At 37.5% G+C, this 22,967-nt stretch overlaps 2 protein-coding genes across 3 annotated transcripts; both read right to left on the reverse strand.

Moving 5' to 3' along the window:
• Nucleotides 1–6,398: 6,398 nt before the first annotated feature.
• Nucleotides 6,399–17,547, reverse strand: LOC113062265 (WAS/WASL-interacting protein family member 3-like). Of its 2 annotated transcripts, none has more exons than XM_026231999.1 (8): nucleotides 17,127–17,547; nucleotides 13,761–13,828; nucleotides 12,992–13,124; nucleotides 11,082–11,252; nucleotides 10,141–11,001; nucleotides 8,725–8,865; nucleotides 8,414–8,515; nucleotides 6,399–7,447 (listed from the first exon to the last, which is right to left on the reverse strand). In XM_026231999.1, the coding sequence occupies exons 2-8, from the start codon at nucleotides 13,815–13,817 to the stop codon at nucleotides 7,407–7,409; spliced, it is 1,506 nt and encodes a 501-aa protein (XP_026087784.1). In that variant the 5' UTR covers nucleotides 13,818–13,828; nucleotides 17,127–17,547; the 3' UTR covers nucleotides 6,399–7,406. The 2 variants fall into 2 exon arrangements, with proteins under 2 accessions (XP_026087784.1, XP_026087783.1); XM_026231998.1 differs by lacking the exon at nucleotides 17,127–17,547 and adding an exon at nucleotides 15,218–15,505.
• Nucleotides 17,548–19,293: 1,746 nt separating this feature from the next.
• LOC113062266 (proline-rich protein 15-like) lies at nucleotides 19,294–21,349 on the reverse strand. The gene is made up of 2 exons (XM_026232000.1): nucleotides 21,053–21,349; nucleotides 19,294–19,988 (listed from the first exon to the last, which is right to left on the reverse strand). The coding sequence occupies exon 2, from the start codon at nucleotides 19,978–19,980 to the stop codon at nucleotides 19,594–19,596; it is 387 nt and encodes a 128-aa protein (XP_026087785.1). The 5' UTR covers nucleotides 19,981–19,988; nucleotides 21,053–21,349; the 3' UTR covers nucleotides 19,294–19,593.
• Nucleotides 21,350–22,967: the final 1,618 nt, after the last annotated feature.

A 22,967-nucleotide genomic window follows, 5' to 3' on the forward strand; every position in this document is an offset into this window, starting at 1 on the left:
AACAGGCCTTTGAAGAATTGAAAACATGCCTAACGACTCCACCAATCCTCGGACATCCCAATTTCGAGCATCCCTTCATTGTATATACAGACGCCAGTGAGACAGGACTGGGTGCAGTGCTGACCCAAAAGAGAGGACAAGGTATAGAAGAGGTAATTGCTTATGCCAGTCGAGCTCTTAATCCCGCGGAGTCAAATTATTCTGCAACAGAAAAAGAATGCTTAGCTGTAATATGGGCATTAGAGAAATGGCAGCACTATCTTGAACACAGAATGTTCACTGTCGTGACGGATCACTCTGCTTTGCAGTGGGTGATGAGTTCACCTAAAACTACCAGCCGTCTCATTCGATGGGCACTGCAATTGCAAAAGTATGATTTTATTGTTGAATATCGAAAAGGGAAACTGAATGCTGCTCCTGATGCACTTTCACGGCTCGCCCCCCATGCAAACTTTAATTTGTATTCAAATCAGAAAGATGTGAATACCCTTCCAATTACAGATGAACTAATTTGGGAGAAACAACACAGTGACCCAGCGATTGTGCAGATATTTCAAACTCTGGCTGAGGACAAGGGAGGGCAGCAGGAAAAATAATGAGGTAATTGAAGATAAGCTTTATCTAAAAAAACAGTGTCCGAAAATCAATCACACTATCGTATCTTCCTCCCCAAAGATCTTTGTGCCAGCTATACTGGAACACTATCACTTGACCCACGAGTGGACATGCAGGAATCTTTAAAACTTACAAGAGAATTCAGGAAGTTGCTTTCTGGCCTGGGATGTGGTCCGATATAAAACAGTTTGTCAAAAGATGTGTTAAATGCCAGACCCTAAAATCTGAACAACGGAAACCTGCTGGTAAAATGCAGAAGATTAATAGCACACGACCAAATCAGATCATGGTGTAGACATCATGGGACCATTGCCCGTAGCACTAACCAAAATGAATACCTTTTAGTCTTGTTGATTACTTCAACTCGTTGGTAGAAACTGTTCCCCATTCGTACTGCTACTGCCAAAACTGTTGCAACTGTATCCGAAAAAGAGGTACTAAACCAGATGGGGAGTTCCAGACTTTCTTGTATCTGACAGAGGTACACAGTTTTGTGTCTGCAATATTTTAAAGAAGTGTGTGAGAGTTGGAATGTAACACCAAAATTAACTACAGCATACCACCCGCAGACAAACATGACCGAAAGAGTCAATCGAACTCTTAAAAGTATGATTGCGGCATTTGTAGAAGATAATCATAAACGATGGGACCAATACCTACCAGAAATCAGATTTGCAATTAACTCTGCAGTGCAAGAAACCACTGGAATGTCTCCTGCAGAACTTCACTTGGGAAGGGAACTACAGGGGCCCATGGACAAGCTTCTGAAAGGTGAAAGCTGTGATCTGTCACCCAATGCACCCCATTATGACACTGTGTATCACTTAAACAATTGCAAGCTAGAGCAATAGAGAGTAGTAAGAAAGCACATCAAAGACAGCTTCGAAATTACAATAAGAATCGACGGGACCTGTTATTCAAAGAAAGGGATCGAGTATGGATGAGACACTTTTCACAGTCCAGTGCAAAGCACAATTTCACTGCTAAACTTGCACCAAAATGGAAAGGACCATACCGGGTAATCCAACAATGGGACCAGTGAATTACCAAATAGCACTGGAATCTACAGGTGAAGATGTTCGTGTTGTCCATGTTTGCAATTTAAAGCCCTGTTTTTCCAAACTGCCTCTGAAGTAGAAGCACAAGACAGACAAAACCTTATTGATCTCTTTTCAGGAATCCTCAACTGATGAAGAGTTCTTCGGATTTTAATGTTTCAACATCTCATAAGGAACTATGAGATGCCTTGTCCACGGAGGGGGAGTGTGACGAAAACGAACTACAAAGCCCAAAATGCAATGCACCAAGTGAGAGGAGTCAGTCAGCTGGAGGAAATTGAGTGATCAAATCAATTTAAAACAGGTGATCGTGAGTGTTGAGTGTGTGTCCACTGAGTCTTTGTCTGCTGAATCGATGGTCAGAATTTTGAACTGCCTGGTAATAGATGTTTAAAATGTGCAAAATGGGAAAAAAACAAAATAGGAGATGACTGTCTTAAGTAAGCTTCATTTGTTGCGCTGCGGAGGAGTGCCTGGGTTCTACAATTCCTGCAACTGCTCCTTTCCTTGTGGTGTCCTGGGCCATATGAAAGCTGAATTAGCAGACAGTAGATGCTGTGAAGTAAAGCCGCTGACAATGAAACTACAAGCTTGAAGTGTACGGTGTTACAGAAGTCCCTCTGGCTGCACAGTGGACGAGTGTTCAGATGTTTCCCATTAGTTTATGAGCTGTGTTTGAACTACGTGGGGGTTGGAACGCTGTAACTTTGAGTGCGTTTGTGGTGTTTTGCTGGACTGCAAATCCCCCTGATTGTGCACTGGACTCCAGGTAGGCCTTGAAAAGTTCACTGTCTCCACTAAGCTAATTAATCATCAATGACTCTCGAAAAAATGGGTCTACTGGACATCTAACTCACACACACACACACACCACACACACACACACAAACATCAATCATTTCCACTTTAAACCCTTCATTTAAGAACACGAGCAGTCAAGAACACAAGCATTCAGAAGGGTCATCAGAACTGTTGAACGAACCTTATGTATATGAATGAATGTGATATGAGTTTAATGGGTTATGTTTGGTTCGCTTATGGACTTGATACACCGAAGTGTTATGTGTAATGTTATTGTTTGAATATTTATTGATGTTGACTTGAGTCATTGACCAGGGTATTATTGTATTATTCTCACTCAGTTGAAAGACAACGGTCCCCTTGATGCTGCCCTATATGGTGTATTGATTCATGAGATGGTTTTATTTTTGGTTGTTTATTGGTTGTTTACTTTAACATGCTTTGAAGCAAGAGATATTGAAAAAGAAATAAGACCATTTTGAGTTGCATTAAAAAGAATAAGAGAAAAACTGTTTTTTGCAATTTTTCTAAATGTGTGGGTAATTTACTGTTCTGTGAAGTGTGATTTGAGTTAACTGCCTTAGCCAGAACCACTACGTCACAAACTGAATGTATGTTTGTCTCCTAAAGGAAACGGCATTGTGTAGTAAAGACTAGCATAATTATTTTGAGGCTGTTGAAGTGGTAACTGTTAAAAGTATGTTTTACATGTAATATTTCAGACTTGTCCAGCTCCTGTCTTCATTGTCCTCGCGCTGAGAGTTAAAGACACAGAAGCTGTTTGTGTGAGGAGTCGCAGACCTGTGTGAGGATGAGGAGGAGGTGTTCTTCTGAAGAGAGGGACAGACGGTTTAAGGAGAGTAAACTTCAGAATAACATCAAGTTATCTTTATTTTTACTAAGACTAAAATAATGTGTGTGTTTTTTTAGATGTTGAAATCCAGAGACAAGATAACTTCATTCTTTTGAGACTGATGTAAGTTAAATTATTATTACTTTTTTTTTAAAGAAAATTTATGTTTCTGTTGTGTCCTGCCTGTTAACTTCACATTTTGATGCAAAACAGTGTGATTTTATATATGTATATATGTATATGTTAATATTTTATTGAAACCATTGATGTCCCTCTTTGCAGAACTCAAACTAACTGGAGTTAAGGACACACAAGTCTGCTTGTGTGAGGAGGTGGCTTTCTCAGCTTCTTCTGAAGAGAGGGAAAGATCGTTTAAGGCAAGTAAACTTCATAATTTCATGTTATCAGTTGTTGTTTTTTTACTAAGAGTAAAATAATGTTTGTTTTTTGTTTTTGTAGATGTTAAAAGCAAGAGACATGGGAGATCATCATTCCCTTGAGATTTTATGTAAGTTATTTTTAGAAAATAAATTTTTCTGTTGTCTCCTGCCAGTTTACTTCACATTTTGATGCAACAACAGTGTGATTACGTGCTCATTTCATTAAGACCATTGATGTCTGTGTTTTTCATTGCAGAACTCAAACCAACTTTGGAGTTGTCTGATTTGGAGAGTCATCATTCTTGGTCTTCGCTCTTAGAGGTAAAGTTCACACAAAAAATCATTTACTTGCCCTCAAGTCATTCCAAACCTATAAGACTTTTGTCTGTCTTTACAACATAAATTAATATATTTTTAGTTTTCTCATAATATTTGTTAATCTATTTATAGTTTAGATGATCAGTATTTTCAAGCTTCATAAATATAGAGTTATTGTAGAAGTAAATTCTGATATTTATATATGAATACATCTTAAATTATATGATAAACAAACATGTATGTTCAAAATAAAATATTGGTCTCCCAGACCAGCAATGGAGGACACAAAAAGAGAATATTAAATATATTCATATGTTTTCCAAAAAATGAACAGAGTTTGTATGAGTCTGGAAAAACATGGGGAGAGTAAATTATGAACATTTTAATTATTTGGTGAACTATCGGTTTGAAGAGCAGCCCTCCATGTACGTGAATATTGTGAGGTATATTGTGAGAATATTTCTACCTGAAAATGGTTAGTTTAATTAAATGTTTAATTTTTTCAAATGTGTTTCTCTTAGGCCACTGATGAAGAACAGGCGGTGACTGGGATGAATGCTGGTCAGAGAGGAGAATCTTCTTTCCCCTAAACTGATGCAGCGGTGGTTTTAAAGGAGGACGCTGCCCTGGATGATGTAGAAGATGTCACATGCTGTGCTGATGGGGCTTCTTCATGATTACATCAGTTATGCTAAAGAGATCATGAAAATTGACCGTGATGCATGATCTGTATTCATGGACTATGAAACAAACTGTAAGTGTATAATTTGTTAAAAAAAAAAAAGTTAAATGCTTTTTCTGTGTTGTTTAGTAGAAAAGTTTACACTCTGTCATTCATACACCTGCTCACATTCTTTCACACACACACACACACACACACACACACACACATGCGTCTGTTAAATGTTATAATATCAAAGTTAATGTTGTGATTTATTTGTGTACTGTCATGCCAGAATAGTTGGAAAAAAAACTAACTAATTTTAAATTTATTGTATGTGTTTTCGTATATTTTTATACAATATACAATTGAACAAAGTCCAATTTGATCTTAAGTTATATTCATCAAATGTTCAATGCTTTGTTTATGAACTCTGTAGCTGTTAATGCCATCCTTTTCTGCATTTCTTCTAACATGTTACTTTTTGACTTTTCTCTTGTTTTTAATAAATATTTTCCTTTTGGTAATTATTGTTTGTGTGTAAAAGTGATATTTAAAATGAACAACATTTGTAGGTTTAATGGCTAGCTCAATTTGGGTTAATTTTAACGTAGAAATGCATTGTTTCCCCACATGGCTGCACTCTGCGAGTTTATTTTCTGCCAGCAGGAGGCGCTAAGAGCGAGAGGTAGGTTTCTCTGGTAACGGCTGCAGAGCGGTACTGAGCTCACAAACGCTGCCTTATCAAGCACATGCGAAATGATATCGAACATTTTCTAAATACAGTAGTTTTCCTTCTGAAATACAGTGATAAAAAAAACACCCGCTCTGTTTTTTTAAACCCTGCAATATAGTCATTTTAAACCATAAAAAAGGCAACCCAGCAGGCTGGGTTAAATATGATAACCCAACTGGTTGGGTTAAAACAACCCAGCGCTGGGTTCGTCCCTTTTTGATCCAGCGCTGGGTTGTCAAAATAACCCAAATTGGGTTGTTTTCAACCCAGCAGTTTTTAGAGTGTAGATACCTCCTATCAATCAATCAGTCAAGCGCTGTGACACAAAGGCCTCAGACTTATATGTAATTTTTTTAACACTTGCAACTAGTTTGATGCATTGACTTTGAATATAAATATATACACAAGCTACCATTTAACAGTCTGGGGTCAGTGAGATTTTTTAAAATACTTTCATTCAGCAAGGATAGTTTAAGTTGACATAAAGACATTTACATTGTTACAAAAGATTTCTGTTTTTTTTTAAACTGCTGTTTATTTAAACTGAATAAATATAACAGTTTCTGGAAAAATATATATAAAAAAACACACAAATATTTTCAACATTTGCTAAAGTTTTTTGAGCATTAAATCAGCATATCAGAATGATTCCTGAAGGATCATGTGACACTGAAGACACATGAGTAACAGCTGAGCTGGTGGATGAATGTTTTAGGGAAAAGGAATGAGAAGACATTATGATTTAAATGAATGTATAATATGTTTATACAAAACGTATATATTTGTTTGGTATTGGAAATGACTGTGCATGTTTTCTGTATGCATATCATGTTCTTGTTCCCAAGAGACTAAGCACTATTCGCTGGTACGTGCCCTGTGAAGCATGTATTGTAAATGCAGGTATTTATTGAACATAATGTTTATGAAAAGATACCTATTAATTCTCTGCTTGATAATTTTTCACAGAAACAAGTATGTCTTGTAATGTTTATTTGGGTAAAATAATCATTTATTCAGACAGAGCAATAAATTGCAAGCATGTCCAGTGGGTGGCACTGTTTCCCAGTGTCTCTCATGTGTCCTTCTTGATTCAGAGCTTTAATAGAGCATTTCATACTGGCACAGATTTCAAATACAGACAGATGTAAATAATAATAATAATAATAATAATAATAATTTTAAACATGGATTGAGGGTAAACAAAAAAAGTATTTTTTCTTTGGTGTATTAGAAAATCTTGATTTGATGAGTTAGATGTAGAGTTAGTAACAAAGGACTCCAGCAGCCACAAAAACCATTGAGAAGAGGATACTGTAATTTTATTTACTTTCCCATATATAGTTTCATCCACGTCAACCATTTTCTCTTTTCACCTTAGACCTAAAATACAGTTTCACTCATAGTGGTTAACTTCTTTCCCTTTTACAAAAACTAATGCCCTAAACAGTAATGTTAGCAAGACTTCTCTGATCTGTATGCATAGATTTAACACTCTTTCCTTTTGCCTTATTTTGTTAAGCCATGTTTTAATCTTTTTTTCTCATTTTTATTCTGTTAGTAGTCTAATAATTTGCCCTTTCAGTCCATTCAGGGTAAGTTGACAGGTGACAGTATAATTAATAAAAGCCTTGTCAGGTATGATAAGCAAAATTATTAGGCATAATATTTTTGTTCCAGAAACATTAAATTAATTAGAAAATGAATTCGATTTTTTATATATATATATAAGAATTAGGGGTTTTAATATGGCTGCAGCTGTAATGAGGAAACTTGCTCTTGAAATGTGGATGGCAAAAAAAAAAAAACCATTAGTTTTACATCAAACTATAATGTTTTCATAGGTAATGCAGATGAGATTGATAAAGTGGTGCTCGAGTGAGTTGATTTGACCTACAGATCTGGCTGCTGTTCCTCACTGACGATGAGGATGATGCTTAAAATATATCCTACAAAAAGTTAGCACCAAACTTTATGTTGTCCCATTTCATCTTAAATGAGTCCTCCTGGCAGGAGGTTGTGGGTTGACTGTGAAAACAAAATGGGAAGAGTTCATGTTCAATAAGAATCTGGTTATTTCTAGATTTAGTTTCAGTGTTTGTTTGTTTTTTTAAAAATGTTACCAATCAACCAAGGAACTGATAAAACTATTTATGTTTCAATTTTGTATGCACAATTGTTTCATCTTGGATCGGATAATAAATGATCCTGAAACAAACTGTTTTACATTGAAACAGAGACTTGTTTACAGTGTACAATACTATTCAAAAGTTTGCGTTTGGTCAGATGTTTTCAGTCATTTTTTAAAGAAGTCTCAAACGCTCACCAGCCTTTTTTTTAATCTGTTTAAAAAACAGTAAAAACAGAAATAATGACACAATTAAAATGTTTGTCTTATCCTGAATCACTACGGTACAACTATAATAAGTGTTTATATTCAGACTGTATTAGACCAGTATCGATGACTAACTGCTATTACATACACCAGTACCTGCGTGACATGTAATAAACAGTCATATAGTGTTACTTTAAAATAACTATTTTCTATTTTAATATACTGTATTTTAAAATGAAGATGTTTGCTGCCCACGAAACATTTTTTATTATCATAATTGTTGAAAACACTTGTGCTGCCCATGATTTTAATCGACACTATCACTGTGTGAGCATCCTAATGCTTTATTTGGATTTAAAAAGGTGTTAATATGAGATTTTTTGCTGTCAAATTCAAGCACATCGATACTTAATATATTCTGGAATTTGTTATGAAAACTTCTCCCATCCTATTATCACCTGCCACAAAGCTAGGCTACATTACACATGTAGTTGTGTATAAAGCAAATGCAGTATTACAATTGTACAAATATATTATATATACAGATCATCTGTCTCAAGCCTGTCTAAATGAACAGAGGCAACATTGTGAGCAGTGTAATTGAACAGAAACTTCACCTTTGCTCACACACACTCTCACACACAAAGAGGTTGTTGTACCTCTGTTCTCTTTGCTGGGGTAGATACGTGGGAAGGGCCTGAACTCTTCAGGAGGGGGGAAGTCCTCAATCGGATGGAAGTGAAACTTAGTTTCAAAGTCATCTGAAAAGCAGACAAAGAAAGTAAAAAAAACTGAAATGCAATGTTAAATTAATGTGCTTTGCATATGCACAAACACAAACATGCAAATACACTATTAGCAAATCATATTTTCACTGTTTCGTTACTAGTGTAAGTGCTTGTTGCTGTTCATTAGATGCTAGCCAATTTAGACGTTTAGCTTCATCATTAAAGACAACCTGCAGTCTCACCTAAGCTGTGCAGGTGTCCGTTGCGTACAGAGCTGGGCGGAGCTGACTGTGGGAGAGGAGAAGGGGGTGGGATCCTACTGGAGAGTTCAGTGTTAGGAGATCGAGCCGGGGGAACAGGGGGTGGAGCCATCCGTGGAGCACCTGTCAATCCAAAAGTCTTAATAAATGACTATAATTTATCTCAGTTATGTTTTCATTTAAGTTTTTTGTTCTGACATTTCTGAAGGATCATGTGACACTGAAGACTGGAGTTTTGTCATCACAGGAATAAATTACATTTTAAAATATATTAAAGGTCCCGTTCTTTGTGATCCCATGTTTTAAACTTCAGTTAGTGTGTAATGATGTCGTTAGAGTATAAATAATATCTGTAAAATTCTAAAGCTCAAAGTTCAATGCCAAGCGAGATATTTTATTTAACAGAATTCGCCTACAACGAACGACCCGTTTGGACTACATCCCTCTAGTTCCTGCAGTAATGACGTCTCTAAACTAGTTTTTTGATTAACCTCCGCCCACATGAATACACAAACAGGGGGGGCCTTGTTGCGCTCCGACGGAGAAGAGGAAGAGTTGCGTTTGTGTTTGTCGCCATGTCATCGAAACGCTGTTATTTTCATTTCGGAGTCCGATCATCTTTGTTTGGGCTTCCCAGAGACGCTGTACTTGGAGATTAATGATTACAATTTATGTCTATCTCTGTTCCCGAAAATTATAATCCACATGTAAAACTATGTGCAGCACATTTTGCTGAGGACAGCTTCCTCAATCTCGATCAGTTTAATTCCGGATTCGCACAAATATTATTCTTGAAAGATGGAGCAGTTCCCTCTTTGTCTGGAGAAGGCGTTGTTTATGGACCACAACCGGTAAGTGTATTTTATTATTTAAGTTGGTGCGTTTAACAGTTTCTGTAACTTATTACACAAAGGGCAACGCTGTTTAGCTTTGGTATCTAGATGTTAGGGCTGTGCAAAAAAACAAATGCGATTTTCATGCGCATCTCGTCAGTAAAAACGCTCCTGTGATTATAAGTACATCTCCAACACATGCTCCATGCCCCACTTGCTTCTCAAAACTAGTCCAAATCTAGTCCAATTGCGTTGACAGGTCAGCCTGCTCTAAGCTGGTGTCAAATCACAACACAGGAACTGCTGGCACAATCAGAACTCATTACGTATTTCTGAAGGAGGGACTTTATAGAACAAGGAAGTCATCAGCCCGTTTTTAGGACAGTGAAAACAGCTGTATACACAGCTGTGAATTGTGTTTTTTTACACGCGAAACATGAACACATGTTATATTGCACACTGTAAACACAATCAAGGCTTCAAAAACAATCAAAGCTGCGAAAAAACGGGACCTTATATTAAAATGTGTATATAATATACATTACAAAGGTCATTAGTCATCTACCTGAACAGCGTGTCGATGCAGGGGGTCGTCGTGGCAAAGGTGGTACTTTCTGAGGTAGTGGAGGAGGTGCTGAGGAGGGGTGACTGCATGCAAACGAATCAGGAAGAGAAGCTGGGTCAGGAGGCCCTAAAGGGTCAAGAGAAGGGGGCGGAGGGAAGAAGACTACAGACGACCTGTCAGGGAGCGAGGACGGAGGTGGTGGAGAAGGAGGTGGAGGGAAGAAAACCCCAGATGACCTGTCAGGGAGCGAGGATGTAGGGATTGATGGAGGTGGTGGAGGAGGGCAGAAGATCCCAGATGACCTGTCACTGAGCGAGGATGGAGGGATTGACGGAGGTGGTGGAGGAGGGCAGAAGATCCCAGATGACCTGTCAGGAAGAGAGGATGGAGGGACTGATGGAGGTGGTGGAGGGAAGAAGATCCCAGATGACCTGTCAGGGAGCGAGGATGAAGGGATTGATGAAGGCGGTGGAGGGGGCGGAGGGTAGAAGACCCCAGACGATCTATCAGGAAGTGAGGACGGAGGAACCGAGGGAGGCAGTGGAGGAGGCGGAGTCATAGTCATTGGAATGGAGTGTGATTTTAGCCTAGTGGGTTTTGCCGATTGAGGAGGAGGGGGTGGGGGCAGGCCGGTAGTGAGAGGAGGTGGTCTATTACAGGGCCGCTCCTGAGGAGGAGGTGGAGGGGCAGAGGAAGGGGCGGTGTATGAGGAATTAGACTGAGTTTTAGACAGTGTGAAGGCTCTTTCCAAAGGTTTTTGGGAGGGGGAAAGATCAGGTGCACTTCCTCTGAACCCATCTCCCTGAGATGGAGGGTTGCAGAGAGGCTGCTTCAGGCTTGCGGTAGAGCCGGAACGAGACACTGAAACACATACACGCCACATCAAAAAGAAATTCAAAAGTTATTCAAGGCTTGAGAATAAACAGATCTGACTTCAATACCTGGGTTTTGATGCGGCTGTTGGTCTCTTTGTCCAGGTGGTTTGAGTACAGGAAATCCCCCGGCAAACAGTCCACTTGTGCCCACTGCAGATGGAGCAGATCCTGCTGCGTTTGTAGAGCTTCCAGCAGCCACATTTCTTCCACTGTCATCCACACTTTTCACTTTAGGTTCTGCAAAAATACATACATCACCATTATGCTTATTGTGATTCCACCTAGTAGAGCATGAAAAATATCAATTTTCAAAATGTTATAAACACTTTAATCTAGCTTGCGCTCACAGTTGACAGTAAATGAATCAGTTCGGGGGGGGGGGGGGGGGGTGATGTATGAGGTCAGCGTGGAAATGCAGAAGAGAAATAAAAACAACGGTCACTAATTAGAAGTACAAAACAAGTATTTGTAAACAAGAATGTCGGAGGATTTTGATAAAAGCCAAGATGAGACTGGATTTCCTTTGCTTAAGTAGGGAAACTTTGCTTCCTTTACTCTTGTTAACAAATGTTGGTTTTGGCGTATGCACAATGCTGACCGTCCCAGAGCTGCTTCCGTTTTACAACTGTGAGGGCATGCTATATTAAAGGGTTTATTACGTTTTGAATATGGATATTTTTCTTACAAAAACGTATCGATTCACTACAGGAGGCATTTGTTCACCCCCCAGAGCCATGTGAGACACTTTTTTTAATGGGATAGCTTTTTATTAAAATTCTCTTGGACTGATGCAGTGCAACACCCGCTGAGTGGCATCAAACAGCTTGAAAGATCAAAGACAAATTTTAAAATAACTCAGACTGGATTTGTATTCATATACGAGGCCGGTGGAGTAAATGATGATGAGTGACACCTGCGCCACTCACCGGTCTCGAGTCCCATGGAGGAGCTCCGAAAGGATAAAAGTAGAGGCATCAAATGGTCTAATCTTGTCAGGTAGTGAATTTTAGCATAGTTAAATAATGTTTAACATGACACAACATGACTTAGATCCATGAAGTGTAAAAAATTTTTTTTACAAAATGTCTTTTTTGATACAATAAATGAAATGAAAGTTATAGACTACAGTTGCAAATTAAAATATAGTTTCAATATCTAGTTTTTTGTCATCTTAATAGCTCCTCTTATAATAATAACCTTTTCCAGCACCAATAAAAGCTGCCCAAGAACATCCTACTTTCAGTCACATAAAGCAAACAGACTCAAGACAAAAAGTGATGCATAAACAGGAACAGTAAGCTGAAGTGAGCCAATGACTTATTCATGAACATGGCATGTCCTGAGCACAAAGAATACTGTTGTCCTTTGTAATAAAGAGGAAGATGAGGAGCATTGTCACCCTCCACTTTCTGTGTGATCCTCACTCCAGCACTTCCTGAGGTCTTGGCCTTTTATATGCCGCTGTGCATTTCCATATATAGATAGAAAGCATATGTGTCTTAGTCTGCACGTGAGTGCTTTGAAGTGTGAGAACCCAGTGGCTATGGACCTTGATTTCAAATATAGCACTTACACTGATAAATCCTAACAACTTATCAGTCACTCAGACTTCCTCTGACACCTGGTTTTCTCCTCATACTTACTCTTTTGTACTGTTTCTCAAACTTCTCAAGAGAGAAATTCAATAAAGGTTCTCATGCTGACACAATGCTCTCATCTTTAATATCCAATCATTGAAAATGCATTGCTGGTAGCGATGGTTACATTAATAAAGTTTTTAATAGTGTTGCCATCATACAGCAGATATTAATTTTCGACTGCAAAATAAGATAATCAGGAAATGAACCTGAAATCATATCAGTTTAGTATTCATATTTCCCATGCTTGCAAACAGATGGATTGTAGCCAAGTGACTAATTTCACCTGATCTGCGTTAAAGAATTGGGCTTATGTTAATAAATTAGATTTTGACTCACTGTCAAAGACTGGTGCGCTTCTGTCATTGACCTGTTTGACCTTTTTCAGCCTTGTCCCTTTCTGAATGTCAGACAGGAGAGCATTGCGACCTCCACCCTCAGAACACTGGAGTTTAGGAGGGTCTGTCCGTGACTGTAAAAGAAAGAGCGAAAAAAATTAAACTTTCTTAGTGTTGTGAAGTTGTAATGAGTTTCACTGTGCCTTTAGTTTTCTTTAGATTTTTTTCACAGTATCCATGATATACCAAAACTCAAACTAGTGAAAATTGGTCTAATCTAATCAGGTACCGAATTTTAACATGACTAAAGACTGAATGAAGACTGATTCATCTGTTTTTATCCATATAATGAAACTCATAGGAGTCCAAAACAACAATTTCATGGCTTGGATATTTTTAAATAACTTCTTTTGCTTTTTCATACAGGTTTAAAAAGACATGAGGGTGAGTAAATGTTTCATCATTTTCAGTACAGGTTGAATTATCCCTTTAACGTGCATTTTAACTTGTTCAAAGATGTAATTTGTGTGCACATGCATTCAAACAGAAAGCCAAATCTGAACATGTGACACCTGTGCTGTATATGCCTCTGAGTGTAATTTTATCTCTAATTTATAATGCATATCTAGCCAGGAGGAACTGCATGACGGGAACGAAGAGAAAGACAGACAGAGAAACAGATGGAAAAAGACAGAGCCAATATGCACACATTCTGATGAACTATATTACAATAATAGCTGTCTGTGAATGTGTGTGTGCATGGAACTCACTTGTGCAGGAGCTTTAGAAGGTGGAGGTGGTGGAGGTGGAGGAGGAGGGACAGACATTGCTCAAGAACCTGAAAAAACAGTCATATATTGAAACACAAACTGGGAGCTGTGACACTTGCCCTCCGGATAGCACTATTTACATGATTTGACCTCTCTGTCTGACCTAACAGAGATTATTTAAATTATTATTATTAAACAAAATTAATATTATAATTATATATTCAAAGATGACATAATTAAATGTACTATTACATTTGAATCATTCTAAAATTCTGATTTGCTGCTCAAATAACATTTATTATTATTATTAACAGCTAACAGCTGAGGGACATTTTTCAGGTTTCACTTATGAACAGTAAGTTCAGAAGAACAGTATTCATCTGACATAGAAATCTTTTGTAACATTATAAATGTATTTCCCATCACCTTTTATCAATTTAAGGTATGCTTGCTACATAAAAAGTATTAATTTCTATTTTCTATTTCTATAACCCCTACCCCCACCCACTCAAAAACAGACTCCAAGATTTTGAATGGTATAGTGCAATTGTTATGAAAGCATTTAATTTCAGATAAATGCTGATCTTTGGATCTTTCTGTTCATCAAATAATCCTGAAAAAATGCACTCAGCTGTTTAAATATTATTAATAATAATAATAATAATAATAATAAAAATAATAAATCAGAACATTAGAACGATTTTTGAAGGATCATGTGACACTGAAGACTGGAGTAATAATGCAAAAAAAATCAGCTTTGAAATCAGGAATAAATAAAAAATTTTATATCATATAAAAAATTATAATATTATAATAGTTCATAAAAGTATTGCTTTTGCTGTATTTTGGATCAAATAAATGCAGGCTTGGTGAACCGAAAATAATTCTTAAAAAAAATATAATCTTACTGTTAAAAAACTTTTCACTGTATATATAGTGTTATATATATATATATATATATATATATATATATATTTGTACTTTGCCTAGTTTTCTTATACAGCATAAACTTGATCAGCAAACATGGTCCAAAAAGAACAACAGTGCAGTACAGACAAATATATAAAAATAAAAGGAAAGAGTATTAACTGTCAGAAATATATATTTCTGATACGTGCAATATTAAAAAGTCAGTCAAGTCAAAAGATCACAATGTTTAGCCTACATCTTTAAGATATACAAAAAAAATAGCACAAAAAATAATGAAATACATTACAATAAAAATTATAAATACAAAAAATACAAAACAAGATAAATATTGCGTGATCATATTCCCAGGTGGTCTACTATAGGTCTAACAAATTTTCTGAAAAGTATATTATAATTTAGCAAAATGTATAGTTTAATTATAGAAATTTACATTAATAAATATTAAATCAAATAATACACAATTCAATTAAATTATTGTCCACACATTTTATTTTAAATGTAAATGTATTTTGTAAATGCTGACTTACAGTTGGAGCTCCAGCTAAACACAAGTGTTAAAGAACACCAAGAACTTTTCAGCGCTTCACAGAGATTTTGACATGACAAAGCGATCTCCCCACACCCCCTCTATCTCCACATGTTCCTCTTGGCAGGAAGCCTGTCCATCACAGATGCACCCGACAGGAACCCTCCCTTCTCTTTTAGGAAACCCAATCTCCTGCTTCCACAATGGCTAGTGAGAGGTTCCAAAGATCATCTTTTGAAGAAACTGCATTTAACCCTGAACTAGGGCCATCTCTAACAAATAAAACTGTGAACTTGACTTGTAAAAGGAACATGCATACAAATTATCTCAGATTTACTTCTCCAGATCTACTTTATCAAGAGCCGAAGGGCACCAGCGATAACAATGGAGTCTGTTGTTTGAGAAACAGAGCTGTTCAAACTTCTGGTCAGCCCAGCAGCCAAACAGGGCTATTGTTATGTTATTGTTATGTTATTGTTATGGGGAAGTCGTGGCCTAATGGTTAGAGGGTTGGATTCCCAATCGAAGGGTTGTGAGTTCTAGTCTCAGGCCGGACGGAATTGTGGGTGGGGGTAGTGCATGAACAGCTCTCTCTCCACCTTCAATACCATGACTTAGGTGCCCTTGAGCAAGGCATCGAACCCCCAACTGCTCCCCGGGCGCCGCAGCATAAATGGCTGCTGTGAATTTCGGATGGGTTAAATGCAGAGCACAAATTCTGAGTATGGGTCACCATACTTGGCTGAATGTCACTTCACTTCACTTCACTATTGTGTGAGGAAGAGAAACACGCTAAATAGAGCTTAGAAATGTAGAAGGAATTAGTTCATATGTTCATTTTTAGGAATGTTTATTGTTGTCAAAATAGAACAAAATAGAACACACTGTGTTATTGTGGTATTACTCCATGGAGGAAATGACAAACGGACAAGTTCAAGCATTAGGAAATTTTAATGTGAAATTAATTTCACATTTGTGCATCACTATAAAATCCCAACATTATTCAAAAAACACTTAAAGTACCAGCTATCCATCCTTTGGTCTCTTTCATGATATAACTGCCCAACATAATGTGGGTTATATTTCATCCAGCAGCAACTCTGTCTTTCCCTAGAGTCCCATTAAAAGCTTTCCCGTGGAGATGCTGACACACAGTGCTAGTCCACCCATGAGGAAACATTTATATCCACCTGTTGAGAAATGCTGTATAATATCTGTCCAGTGCTAATCATGACACATGTGAATGATTTGTATTCATTTTTTTGTATATCTTTTCATATATATATTTTTTTTTCATTAATTTCATGTGAATTTTAGAACATTAGACTTAAAAACCTGCAATGTTAAGTACAGTGTAAGAGAGTTAAAATTAAAATATTATTTAAATGAATAATTAATATGAAAATAAACAGGTTTGTTTACTTGAAGGGATAGCTGACCAAAATTTTTTTTCATTTATTCACCCTCATTTCTTTACAAACCTGTATGAATTTCTTCCTTCAGTGCACCATAAAAGAAGATATTTTGATAAAAGGTTTTGCCTTTGCGAAATAATTTTTTTATTTACAATTGAACTTCATTAATATTCATCAACATATATTATTTGCTGTTTCACCAAGTAAGTCAGTCATGCATCAGGCTTGGTAAACGACAGAATTGTCATTATTGGGCGAACTATCCCATTAAGGGTCAACTTACAAAATTTTAACCATTAAAACTACTAAACCGTGTCATTCGAAAAGTTGTGAAATATGACCAGACTGTTCACATTTAAAGCTGGTTACTGTCAGTGCTTTGTGTAAAATGACACTCACCAACAGAGTCCAGCTGAGAAATAACGGTAGTGGTACAAATGTATTATGCAAAACTTGGTTTACTGTAGTCAGTGTATTCTTTAAAGGCAACTTTACCTTAGCGGGCTGGAAAGCTGAAGTTTAGTTGGTTTCTCTGTTCCTCCTGTGGACACGGGGAAGTTGTCAGAGGCCAGTCTGGGCGCGAGGCTGGATCCTCATAGTGCGCGCCTTTGACCACGAGAGATAGTTACTGACCGCGAGCTTGTGTCAAAATTAGGAAAACCCCGAGGACGAAAGGTTTCGCGACGTCTATTCGCGTAAAATCTTTCTTTAAGTGCGTGACGAAAAAAAATCAAAACACTTGAAGAAAACTGTCCACATGGTAAAAAAAAAAAATAATCCACTATAAATGTTTCATTTATAACACTCAGTGACACACTTTCCAAATCCTGTGGTACTTTTCTCAGTTTGGAATTTATGTGTGAACTGATCTGGACTACAGCACGCGCACCCTATATTCCTGTATACCCCGTTGCGGCTAGGGTGCACGCGCAAATGACAACACATCAGGCGCGCAGTGGGAGGTTGTCTTCTTGACCATGAACCTGGCTGTTTCATAGTTTGTATTATTTACAGTTTTAACCCCGAAATAATAAACCCGAGAACGTTTATATAGAAAGGATGTGTCAAATTTCGATAATAAAAATAGAATACAAATATATGCTGTGGTTTTATGAGTTGTTTAACATCATATATAGTTGTTTGTGCTTCAAGTGGCTGTACAGATGCTGCGCGCGACCAGATCGCTCTCTAGTGGTAGTTTTTGACAACGCTTTTGTGTGTGCAGAGTAGAGAGGCATGGCTTATTAATGACATCCGAATTAGATTTGATCAGAAACGGAGTAAAGAGAGTATCTGAATATTTCATTGAGTGGAAATAAAATTGGCTACTTCTAAAAACAATTAAGTAGCCTTTGTCAAACAACAACGCTATGTTTTTCTATTCAATAAGAACAGTGCAGTCATGACTCGGCAAGCCTTGATTATAATAATGGTAAGAAAAGCATTTGTCCATGCAAATGATCTAACATTTTCCACCCTATTAGGGAAAGACAGTGTTGTCATTCTGGTTCTCTCTCTGAGAAACTTTTCTTCTAGAGGTAAGGAATGTTGTAATACAGGGTTGATGAGGTTAAAGATGACAGCCTCGGGTGAGGTGACGAGCATTAGCACATACTGATGGAGCTTTAAATACTGTAACTCTAATAATGACCTATTGCTGTCTGTTTACCCCACCCATAACAAACACTCACATACACGTAAAGCATGTTCAGGGACAACAAGAACTCAGCACTAAAACATGCACAAATGGATGCCTTAGATGGAAAAGCATCTGTTTATTTAAAATCTGATGTAGTAACACTTCCTTCCCAAATCTAAATTTAGCAAACTAATGCATAAGAGTACAGTATATTCCAATTTTTTTTCCTGATTGCACTGAAACCTTGTCTAAATCTTCATTATAGACCCAAATATGCATCATTTGCCTACTCAAAGGATCTGAACATCTGAAGCTATGGCCTACTTCTCTTACAACCAGCTTCACTCTTAATAACAGATGAAATTATTAGATCTCATAGTTTGATCACAGTTTTTTTAACCCAATTATCAGGTTCTGTTATAATTTAGGATGACTGAATAGTACTTTTTCCGTATTCGGCTTGTGTCTTCAATACTCTACTATAACTACAGCAAACACTGTTTGCTAAGCTAACAGCCTATAGTTTAGTTATATTGCTTTTCTTGACTTCTCTGTTATATCTTTACTTTCAGATTTTTAACTAAATATAAGAACAGAATATTTGGTTTTTCTACTGAAAATGTTGCACTACTTTTTTGCAGTGGGAGAACTAATCACTACTCTCAAAGTGTCCTGGATTCAATACAACAAGCTACACAAGAAAACACATGGCTTTGATTTCTGACACGTTGGATGGATGACTATCAAGGCATATAATAATGTGATTCTGGACGGATATTACCACCACCCTAACCCCCTTGAAAAATCTGTGGCATGCCATGGACAAGCATTAAAAACAAGCCATGATAAGGCTGTGCTTACAGTGCACTGATAACCATTAAAATGATTGCTTCTAAATCCTTATGTAGTCCTTCATAAAATATTGCAGTAACACCACAAAAAAGTGCAAATTATGCATGACAGAGCTAAAAAAAAAAAATCATTTTTCCTTCACATAAAATTAATCTGCTGAATGTCCAGTAACCCTGCAGGGAAAAAAACAACTTATGGTTGCTGATCTTAAGGCTGGTTGTAAAGTGTCAAAACCCACTTCAAAACCTACAAAAGACTAGCCTCACTAGGCTAAGATTTTTTCAGCAGGGAAATGTCGTAAGCTTATTTCCCACATTTGGAAAATAAAGCCTCTGTGATATGAATAACCTAGGCTACTCCAAAAGTCTATCCTCATAACTTTCAATAAGTGCATTGCATTCATGAGTCAAACTGAGCTCAACAGTGTCAGACTGGAGGTAATGCTCTCCCATCGGATAAACGCGGTTGCAGTCAGCGCGTTGACAGGACGTCGGTTGATTTGGCTACAGCGGGTTTCTCATCATCTCCGTGGTCCTGTGGAAGACTCACGCGGGTCTTCCGTTTCTCTTTGAAGCGTCCGGAGCGGGACACGGTGAGATTGCGGCGATTGGAGCTCTCGTTGAAAGTTGGCTGAACAGCTGAGTCGTCATAGGTTTCGTCACTCGGTAAGCTGCTCGTTTCTTTGGTTGGACGTGTCGGTGAGGTGAGCTGCTGGTCCGGTTCAGCGGAGGGATGCTGCGTGGTCCCTCCTGAAGACTGATGACGGAGGTCCTGCTCCAGGGTCGCCGCAGATTCTCTAGCTGCCTTTCTCCTCTTGCCCACGAAAGACCTCCACCAGGGAGCTATTTTCTCAGTCATTGTTAAAACTAAACAGACAAAATAATAATAACAGATAAATAAATACGTTCAAATTAGCCTAATACTTCAACATTAAAAGAAGAAGGACTATGCTGTAGCTATTTTAGGTGTACCTACCATTTAATTGTAATCTATAAACCCACGCTTATGACGCTATGACGTAAGAGCAACAATAGACGCAACATGTCTATTCAAGAATAACAACAACACAGTGTAATCTGAGATGGACCTGTAATAGATTAGGTTTAATATACTTTTTATTGTAATAGGCTAGGCCTACATCTCCACCCTTCATTGGATTCATTAATGTTATAAAATGGATATTGACAAGTGATATCCAAGTTGTAGAAATCTTTTAAATCTAGTTTAAAACTGGTGTTTGATCACATTTTCTTAAATATATATTTTGGATTTATGTTGGTTTCTGGTTGATATGGGGTTGGTTGATTTAAAATGAATGGTTATACCATTTTCTTCCTTTGACATATATCGTATTAAGCCAGCTGGAACGTTACATTTAACTCTTCTGAAGATTTTGTTTTATTTTACTTTATAATATTTTATCTTAGTGTAAAAGGGCCTACTACGTTTTATGGTTGTCACGTGACAACAAAATGTTTCCTATAGCTATTACATCATCAATGTTAAAATTGCTTTACAGTTTTTTAAAGAAATAGCTTGGCAATAAATCACAATTATATATTATTCCAGATATGCTTTATCATTTTTGTTGTTGTTTTTAAATCTCTGTTAGGCTACACCACCTCTGACATTTGTCTACTGCCATACGAAATATAAAAATTACTTTTAATTAGGACATTGAGAACGTTTATCATATGGGCTAATAGGCCTACGTGTCATATTCTGAATGAATGACATTTAAAAAAATTTTTTTTTTTTCAAATAACTTCATTCGTACCAAACAAATGAGCTTCACGTCCCAAGACAAACAACCTAGGACATGATCCTGTGATGCAGAACAGGTTTACAGCGCCATAAGCTCCAGAAAGTCTTTTACAGCTGATGATTCATACCTCAACAACGAACCTGATCATCAGCCTGAGCGACTCACCTGCACAAAAATGATCAGAAAAAGATAAACGCAGCCCGAGGTTCCTCTAAATATAAGGTGTGTTGAAACAACAGAGACGCTGAATCCTCAGAAGAAATCACGGTGCGTGGAAAATCATCTTTCACTCGCGCGTACCCGAAGACTTCAATCACTGAGACGCAGCTTTAAGCATAACTCGACTAAATAGATAATCTATCTTTGTCTGTGAGAAACCTAACATCATTCTTTGGCCAGCATCATCTGGAGGAGGTGCTGAATATGCCACGCAAAATTGTAGCTTACGTGAAAGACTTTATAGTGTCGTCGCAGTTTAAAAGAGTACCTGAGATTCCACCTCCGAAACTATCATGAGCGCACCTGTCCTGTCTTCTGATTGGTCGAAAGGCCCGGGGATCGGTCACGTGGGAAGAATTCAGGTAATTCTACTATGGCGGTAGGTTGGGCTTGCGGTTGCCCTGGGAACGAACATCTAGTCGCTTTTTCTTCTGTGAAACTTTTTTCTACTTTTTTCAAGGTGGGGAGCATTCTTGTGTGCTCTAAACAAACGAGCCCAACCCTCATCTACAATGTCAATGTCTACTGATAGACTGAACGTGGAAATTAATTGAGGCTGTAGCTAAAACAATTTCATACTGGACAAAGTCAGCTTCACACAGAGGAGTACAGTGTTCCCGCTTCACTGAACAGTCTTAAATGTTGCAGAAATGACAATGGAAACATTATTCTAGGCTGTCATTCTTAAAGCCCCACATGGATATAGAACAGAACAGCGACTTGAGTTATGTCTGCCTCCACTTTACAGTGATGGTTTGACAACATTTCACTCTGGTTGACTGCATAAGAAAGGATATTATTATTAGACAAAGGGCTGAACAATCCAATGCCTCTGTTTTACTCATATCACTTTGATCAATATAGATTACATCTGTAGGCAGTCTCGGGGTACTGGGATTGTTTGAGGGAATCCCTTGAGGCCTTGCAACATGTTGTCACCCCCAGCTTGTCCTGAAGTAAGAGTTTAGTTTTAAACGGAAGTGTGGACTGATGCCAGTTTCTACTGTAGCCTACTATCGGCCAGCAGTGTTCCAGTGCTTTCCCCAAACACATGCTGGTACACAGTGAACCATCAAGATTCACACACATTTTTTTATCTGTTTGAAGTATCTCTTTCAGTCTCTGTTTGGGTCTTCCTCACTCTTCCACAAAGACGATCGCAGATAAACATTATAGGCTATAAATCACATTTGTTTCTGAAAGATAAACTTATGTTTGAGCCACAGCAATATTTTACAGTTTTTCTCAGTCGCTTTGGTACATTTCTCAAATCATCCTTGACATTCCCAAAACATTAAGTGCATTTCTCAAAACAACTCATACGAATAGCAAAACACCATGGATTACCTGCAAAAGCCAATCTCTTGCTCAAAATCCTTACTTCATCTCTCAATAAATATATGTGGCAATGAACATGTCAGTTTTCTGAATTTGTAACTCTTGTGTTGTACTCTGTCTACACATTATATGCTTTCCAACTGAAGATTTGTGAGATGAACCTTTGAGCTATTTCAGAGAAATGGTTTATCATTGGCTTGCCATCTACTTTCTTTTCATTAGTCCAGATTCACTTGCACAATTCATGCCAAATGTACAAAAAATATAATAATAATGTGTCAAAATAAAAAAGTGCTTGGCAGTTTATGACAACTAGATTAACCATTTTGCATTTAATGACTTATACGATGGACTAAAGTCTAGATATTTTGAGGGGTGAGACTATTGCACGGAAAACTATATGATACACTTTGAGCCACATGACATTAGCAACTGATGGAAACCGCAAATAAATGTGCATAATCAATTGCATGAATGTACAAAAGCAATTACAACTCGTTCAAAAGAATGAGAAACTGGTTTT

This window comes from Carassius auratus, chromosome 44 (assembly GCF_003368295.1).
Source record: "Carassius auratus strain Wakin chromosome 44, ASM336829v1, whole genome shotgun sequence".
NCBI lineage: Eukaryota > Metazoa > Chordata > Actinopteri > Cypriniformes > Cyprinidae > Carassius > Carassius auratus.

Bases quoted from the DNA above. Each gene is read 5' to 3' on its own strand.
- LOC113062265 (XM_026231999.1), bottom strand. From the start codon at position 13,817: ATGTCTGTCCCTCCTCCTCCACCTCCACCACCTCCACCTTCTAAAGCT. The intron at 8,866-10,140 runs GTAGATGACTAA...TTGGATTGACAG, and splicing joins TGCATCGACACGCTGTTCAG to GTGCTCCACGGATGGCTCCA. The intron at 7,448-8,413 runs GTACAACAACCT...TTGTTTTCACAG, and splicing joins CCCCAGCAAAGAGAACAGAG to TCAACCCACAACCTCCTGCC.
- LOC113062266 (XM_026232000.1), bottom strand. From the start codon at position 19,980: ATGACTGAGAAAATAGCTCCCTGGTGGAGGTCTTTCGTGGGCAAGAGG.